Here is an 8,244-nt window from a genome sequence, read left to right on the forward strand (position 1 = left end):
TCTAATTGGCCCAAACGACCAGGTGTTGATAAACTGTTAATGCAGCATAAAAAAGCATAAAAAAAACATAAATAATATATATATCAACAATTACCTGCAGGCAGGATAATAACAGTCTGTTCCTCTGCAGGACTGAACAAGACTTCTAAAATATGTAAAGCTATAAACAGTCTTGTAATATTCCATATAGAAGCAGCAACAAAGCTAAAAAGATATATCTTTCCATTTTCGGGGTATTTCCAAAATGATACTGTTTCTAAAAGATTATTTTGTGTTTAATGTGAAGAAGATTTGGAAAACATAAACGAGTCACATTATTAAAATTCTATACTACAGGTAACCTGTTGACCTGTCCCCAAAACTTAATTGATTATCTAAAATGTAAATAAACACACAAAAGTAATCACTCAAGTACAGGTGAGCAAGTTGTCAATTTCTTGATTGAGTAAAGCATTGTTAGACATCTCCAATCAAATTAATCAAGTACTGGGTTGAGCTGTTAGAGTATTATGAGCTTAAAGTTTAATTATAAGAACAGATCTTGTCATTAAGTTGACATTGTTTTCTCTACAGTCTAAACCTACTGAATAGCCAAAGCCAAAATTTCTCAAAATTTCAAAGTTTTATATATTTAAGATATAGAAAAATATTTTGAAATAGTGCTTGATTGTTATTATACTTTGTGAAAATGAAGTTTGAAGAAAATCAAGGAAGAAAACGTATTTTAATAAACAATGAATTGGTAAGTTATGTTTTTTAATATAAATGTATATTTTGAAATCCGATGAACTTTTTTATTTCATTATTTTCTCCAGTGTTATCATTATCATTTTGAAATTCTCATTAATTCAAAACCATTATACATTAAATATATAATGATAATGATAATAATTTATTTTATAATAGTGTCACATATTTGATCAGACCATATACATGTAAATGTACACAATTACATAAACAACACAAAATGAAAATGACCAAATATCCAGCCTTATGTAGACTTATGAGACACTTATGTACACACATTTCTAAAATCTAAATGTTAATAGACTTAATTATACAAGTCATTATAGTCTTTATGTGTATAATTCAAATTCTAAAAATTTGTAAGGGTGTCTCGCCTACTTTTGCTGTAAATCGCAGGAAAAAAATCAATAAAAATATTCCTCTTGATACTATCTTATGATTGTAAGAAGCTTCTGTCCAAGTTTGGTAAAAATTTAGGATAGTTAATGAATCTAATAAATGTTTTGAAAACTTTAACTGCAGACTGTATGTAATGTTAACTGGAAGAAAATCTAAGTCCATTTAAAAGTAAAATACAGAAAAAATGGAGTTATCTTTTTACAAAATTTACTTCTTGTTACTATCTTATGATCATAAATAAGCTTCTGTCCAAGTTTGGTACAAACCAAGGATAGTTTAAGAAAGTTATTAAAATTTTAAAAACTTTAACCACAGAGTGAATGTAATGTTTCCCCGCAGAAAAAACTAAGTCCATTTAAAAGTAAAATACGGAAAAAATGGATTTATTTTTTTACAAAATTTACTTCTGGATACTATCCAATGATCATAAACAAGCTTCTGTCCAAGTTTGGTACAAACCAAGGATAGTTTAAGAAAGTTATTAAAACTTTAAAAACTTTAACCACAGAGTGAATGTAATGTTTCCCCGCAGAAAAAAACTAAGTCCATTTATAAGTAAAATACGGAAAAAATAGAATTTTATTTTTACAAAATTTACTTCTGGATACTATCTTATGATCATAAACAAGCTTCTGTCCAAGTTTGGTAGAAATCCAGTATAGTTTAAGAAAGTTATTAAAATTTCAAAAACTTTAACCACAGAGTGAATATTTGTGGACGCCGCCGACGACGACGGAATGTAGGATCGCTTAGTCTCGCTTTTTCGACTAAAGTCGAAGGCTCGACAAAAATTTAGAAAATTCATTAAATTGCTCAACATTACACCGCAATTGTCAAGTGTTAAAAGCGTAGCGTTTCAGGAAGAGAAAATGAAATACTACAAACTTGTATATCAACCAAACAATACAGAAATTCTTAATTTGGTTATCATGGATTCCGTGCAAATTCCTTTATCTTATAAAACAGTGTTTGGTCTACTTTCTTGTTCTGTGTTCTAGAGATAGTCACTGTAGTTGTGAATTACAACTAATATTTCAAATATAGAAATGGTGTAAACCCGTAGAATTAATATCATATTGCCAGTGTAAAAGGTGTTTCATCTGACGATCAACGTTACGATTCCCAAATAGTTTTTATTTTTATTTTGGTGGATATAATTAACTTTGTTCTCTGATGGAAAACATTAAATATCATGTATATGCAAACAAAATATTTCCCTATTCTATTTCACCTCCTCGACCAGTTACCCTTAAAGAAACAAATAGCTAGAAATCCAAATATATATAATTATGTTATCTGATAATATTTTCAATTTATGTGTGCAGTATGGAGACTTGTTTCATTGACACTCGTACCACATCTTCTTATTTCTAGTATATTATATTCTATTTTTATTCTTTTTAAATAGGTAAATCTAGACAGTCCTGAGCTTATTATAAACAAGGCACAGAAAACATTTCAGACACGAACACCTCTCAACCGCAACCTCTCAAGAACTTCAGAAACAACCGTCACTCCAGTGCGCAATTTAAATATTTCATGGGATGACAATTTCACGAACATCAACAACGACAGAGCTTCGTCGACACCAGAAGCAGACGATAACAGGAACATAGCTCGTGCATATAATTTTAATATTACCGAGATTGATAATAATGATCAAAATATTATTTCTGATGTCGAACAGTTCGAAGACATCGGCTCGTCTTCTGATAGCGACATGTCAACTGATTCTGATAATGAGAACATGCCGGAAATTGACTACCAAGAAGAACTTGAATCGAGACTCTTTTACTACGCAAGTTTTGTTTACCAGGAAGATTGCATAACACGAGAAGTAGAGGGCTGTGATGATTTAGACGGAACAATGCAGAGTTTCTCGAACAACAACAACTTAACCTACACAGTACACACTGCATCAAGTGAGGATCGGGCATCAGATGTGTCTGAACTAACTGGTGATATTTGTTTCTTTCTCTCTTCATCATCCACAAACCTCAGAGAATTCATTCCACATGCGTCTTCGTCTATATGGCAGCAATCAGAGGCAAATCGATCGATAGGCAACATTTTATCATTAAATCAAACACTTGCCGATTCTGAATTTCAACAATCGATGGAAGCGGATCGATCAATAGGCAACATGTTATTCTTAAATCAAACTCTAGGCGATTCGGAATTTCAACAATCGATGGAAGCCAATAAATCAGGAGACAATATTTTGATAGACATCGATTCGGAATGTAAACAATCGATGGAATCAAATCAATCAGCAGGCAACATCTTTGTATTAAATCCAACAAACAACGATTTGGAATTTGAACAATCGATCAGCGTCCATCTTCATGACGAAACACCATGTTGCAGCAGTGACTCGTTAACAGCTATTGCGTCATCAACCATCGAACGTGACGTGTTCAGTTTAGACGATTCTGACAAAGATTCCATAAAGTTTATACCAACAAATAAGAGTAATATCCTACGCCGTACAAGTACAGTCTACAATCTGAATGATGTCACAATTCCTTCAAACGCAAGAATACCAACTTCTGCACCACCGAACTCCCCTATGACCCCGAGATCTATACTGAAAGCCATAAAGACTGCTACAAGATCGTTTACAAAGAGGTCGAAAGATCAAAGCAATGCTGACGATGTAGAAATACATTTACTAGATAAAAGGACAGTAGCAAAAAAGATGCAAAGATTTCGGGACAGTTTTCGTCGAAAGGACAAACGGCAAATAAAAACTCTGGCCAATTTGTAAAATTTATGTGATTTATAAAACAGTGTTCAAATTTTAAATATATTTTGTCAAATTTGTATAGGTTAATAGATAATAGTGCTGATTAAATAAAAATCTTACATATTAGTCTTCTTATCTTTATTGTAGAGGTAACTTATTTGGTAATTACCATTGCTCTAGTACGGTCGTTTTATTTCTGTTTTTGTTTGTTTGACTCCACGAATTGTATTAAATAGAACAGACATGAACAGGACAAAAACTTTGTAATCGATTTATAGGGGGTAATCGGATAATATTTTATCAAAGTCAAGCACAACAGTTAAACTCTTGATATGAAATCATCTGATCATTTAATTATTATTCAGTTGTGATATACTCTACGAATCCTGAAATTTAATTCAAGCAGTTTTGTTCTAAAATTGTCGTAAACTTGTTGAAATAACTAGACTTAAAATTGTTGTAATATTCAGATTTCGGATGTAAAGTTAAAACTATTATTTTAATTTCTACTTTCAAACACGTCACGTGCATGTATAGGTATTTTCAAGACCATATGAGTATTTGGACCATACGCGTACGGTCGGACCGTATGAGTATACGCGTACGGTTCAGTACGAGCTGACCTTACATGTTATTTGATCATATGGGTTAAATTAAAACAATCTTTATTTTTAGTTATACAAATTGTTATCGATAATTTATTACAATTACATAGATAAAATAAACAAACGAACAATTAAAATTTTAAGTATTTGTTTAATTGTATATCTGAATTCTTTTTTGGTACTCTCGCCCAAGGTGACACAATTCATGTATAAACGTAATATTTTTTTACATTTTCATGTATGCAGTTCATGCATGTTCCTTTACATTTGCATTTTTGTCGAGCCTTCGAATTTAGTCGAAAAAGCGAGACTAAGCGATCCTACATTCCGTCGTCGTCGTCGGCGTCAACAAATATTCACTCTGTGGTAAAAGTTTTTGAAATTTTGATAACTTTCTTAAACTATACTGGAGTTCTACCAAACTTTAACAGAAGCTTGTTTATGATCATAAGATAGTATCCAGAAGTAAATTTTGTAAAAATAAAATTCCATTTTTTTCCATATTTTACTATGAATGGACTTAGTTTTTTTCCGCGGGGAAACAAAACATTCACTCTGTGGTTAAAGTTTTTAGAATTTTAATAACTTTCTCCAACTATCCTGGGTTTGTACCAAACTTGGACAGAAGCTTGTTTATGATTATAAGATAGTATCCAGAAGTAAATTTGGAAAAATAAAATTCCATTTTTTCCATATCATACTATAAATGGACTTAGTTTTTTCTGCGGGGAAACAAAACATTCACTCTGTGGTTAAAGTTTTTAGAATTTTAATAACTTTCTCCAACTATCCTGAGTTTGTACCAAACTTGGACAGAAGCTTGTTTATGATTATAAGATTGTATCCAGAAGTAAATTTTGTAAAAATAAAATTCCATTTTTTCCATATCATACTACAAATGGACTTAGTTTTTTCTGCGGGGAAACAAAACATTCACTCTGTGGTTAAAGTTTTTAGAATTTTAATAACTTTCTCCAACTATCCTGAGTCTGTACCAAACTTGGACAGAAGCTTGCTTATGATCATAAGATAGTATCCAGAATTAAATTTTGTAAAAATAAAATTCCATTTTTTCCGTATTTTACTTACAAATGGACTTAGTTTTTTCTGTGGGGAAACATTACATTCAATCTGTGGTTTAAGTTTTTAGAATTTTAATAACTTTCCTAAACTATGCTGGGTTTGTACCAAACTTGGACAGAAGCTTGTTTATGATCATAAGATAGTATCCAGAAGTATATTTTGTAAATAAATAAATCCATTTTTTCCATATTTTACTTTTAAATGGACTTAGTTTTTCTGCGGGGAACCATTACATTCACTCTGTGGTTACCGTTTTTAGAATTTTAATAACTTTCTTAAACTATCCTGGGTTTGTACCAAACTTAGACAGAAGCTTATTTATTGTATCCAGCAGTAAAGTTTGTAAAAAGATTACTCCGTTTTTTCTGTAATTTACTTTTAAATGGACTAAGAAATGGACTTAGATTTTCTTACAATCATAAAATAGTAACAAGAGGAATATTTTTATTGATTTTTTTCCTCATTATTGTTGAGCCTGCGATTTACAGCAAAAATAGGCGAGACACTGGGTTCCGCGGAACCCTTACACATTTTTTGGTAAAGTTGCTAAATATTCTAAAACAATTGACTTCCCACATTATGTTTACTTCCGATATCTTCAATTTCAGTGTTCATAATACAGTTAATGTTACTGATCGAAGAGATTAACATATTTCATTAGCGTGAATTTAAAAAAAAGTTAAAATATAAAGTTTTTGTTTCAATTACAATTGTACATTTTTTTATATCAATTTGATAGTAAAGTAATGTTGATCTGATACATGCATTTGTATCTGATAAACTTGACCAACCTTTAAATATTTATTAAGTCAGACCGTACGCGTACGGTCCGACCGTATGAGTATTTTGAAAAAGTACGCTTACGGTCCAGACCGTACGCGTACGGTCCAAACACTCATACGGTCTGGAACAGGTATACATCACGGTACGTCCATAATTATTTATGATTCAAATCTTGTAGTATTTAAGAATTGAATGCTTCTTTTTGTAACTTCATTGGGGTGTAAATGCGTTGACCGAAGTACATTTTGTATGAAGCGCTTTCGCGCTTCATACTTAAAATGTGCGCACGCCGTCAACGCTTTTACAACCCTATGAAGTATTAAAAAGAAGCAGTCAATACTTATAATTACATTTTTTAGCAATGATCATGAAAACACGAATTTTATTATTGTTTTATTTAATTCACCTACCGGGTGCACTTTATTGTGGGACCACGTGTTATCGTGAATGAAAAGTTTTATGGAGTTATGCATTCTTTACGGAATAACACGTGATGTACAGTTAGCCAATCAAAACGAAGTATCATAATGAAACATACATCTAATGTAAATATTGTTTAATAAAACAATACCCAATCCCTGACTCCGAATGTACAAATATATAAAACTAGTTACTGAAATTGTTTGACAACTCATTGTTATTTAAAAACACTTATATTTAAAATGCAATTTTTAAAACTAAATATTTTCTTTGTTAGCATAGGACTGAATATGTATGTACTATTTGCCACTGGACATTAGACAACAACAATTAATTAGTCAGCTAGCCGCTAGCTGTAGTTATAGTCGATTCAGTCTCAAACATTTTTTAATTTTTTATTAGCGAGACATTTCTCAAACGGTAACATGATGTAACAAAGTATCCGGCCCACATGCAAGTCTCCCGATAGAATGTGATCCTGATAAACAGATAATTAAAACGCACAATTCTTAATCTTTACTTTTATTTATTTACATAACTTACATCTGTTGCTACGCAGGTTCATATTTGCCGCTGTTAAAACTGAATATCTAACTTTTGAACACATTTGTATTCTCGACTATCCTGCATTTTCATCCAGTCTTTCGCATTTGTATTATCCAATGTATTGCATTATATGACTCTGGTTCTTAGTACCAGGCCAAATATTTCATTTTCATTCCAACCCCCTTTTTTAAAAATATCAAATTGTTGTCTCCTTAGTTTAAAACAATAAAAATGAGAATGGGAATGGGGCCGGAATGTTCCAAAGCAATACAAAACAACAACAACCCGACCATAGAGCAGACAACAGCCGAAGGCCACCAATGGGTCTTCAATGTAACGATAAACTCGTCCTTCAGCTGTTGTCACAAGACGACATGTAAGAGGGTCTGAATGGAGGGGGGTGTCTGTTATTCTGTAAACATTTAATTTTCACCCCTTTATTCTCTAATCTTCAAAAAATAAGTCTATTCTTTAAAAGTGATTTTTACGCATTATTATCTAATTTTTTCCCCCAGTTTTCTTTAATCATTTAAAAAAAAAAGAATAAAAAACATTCTTTTATATGAATGAGACCGGTGACTTCCAAACAACAGCAAGGCTTCCATTTGTTTCTCAACAATGACGTGTTGATGTGTATTGTTCTGCATGATTAAAATGCTAGTTCCTTGAAGTAACAAGTGCAAGTTCTCATCAGTTCTTTCCAGTGATTTTGACTACATATAAGAAGATGTGGTGTAATTGCCAATGAGACAACTCTTCAAAGAGACCAAATGACACAGAAATTAAAGGGAAAATTCACGATTTTTCACTTATGGTTTAAATATGTTCATTATGACATAATATATATATTCACAAAGTTTTATTGCTATATGTGCAGTAATAAAGGAGAAATTCAATATTTAATGAAAAAATATT

The 8,244-nt window shown here is 31.5% G+C and overlaps 1 protein-coding gene across 1 annotated transcript; it reads left to right on the top strand.

Moving 5' to 3' along the window:
* The first annotated feature begins 475 nt into the window (after positions 1–475).
* LOC134696245 (uncharacterized) lies at positions 476–3,930 on the top strand. Its single transcript, XM_063557929.1, has 2 exons — positions 476–742; positions 2,555–3,930. The coding sequence occupies exons 1-2, from the start codon at positions 689–691 to the stop codon at positions 3,911–3,913; spliced, it is 1,413 nt and encodes a 470-aa protein (XP_063413999.1). The 5' UTR covers positions 476–688; the 3' UTR covers positions 3,914–3,930.
* The last annotated feature ends 4,314 nt before the right edge of the window (positions 3,931–8,244 follow it).

Source organism: Mytilus trossulus, chromosome 14 (genome assembly GCF_036588685.1).
Source record: "Mytilus trossulus isolate FHL-02 chromosome 14, PNRI_Mtr1.1.1.hap1, whole genome shotgun sequence".
Taxonomy (NCBI): Eukaryota; Metazoa; Mollusca; class Bivalvia; order Mytilida; family Mytilidae; genus Mytilus; species Mytilus trossulus.

What these genes read in the sequence shown, in the direction of transcription:
- LOC134696245 (XM_063557929.1), top strand. Translation starts at nt 689, where the DNA reads ATGAAGTTTGAAGAAAATCAAGGAAGAAAACGTATTTTAATAAACAAT. An exon ending in TTTTAATAAACAATGAATTG is followed by an intron (nt 743 to 2,554) that starts GTAAGTTATGTT and finishes CTTTTTAAATAG; the next exon opens with GTAAATCTAGACAGTCCTGA.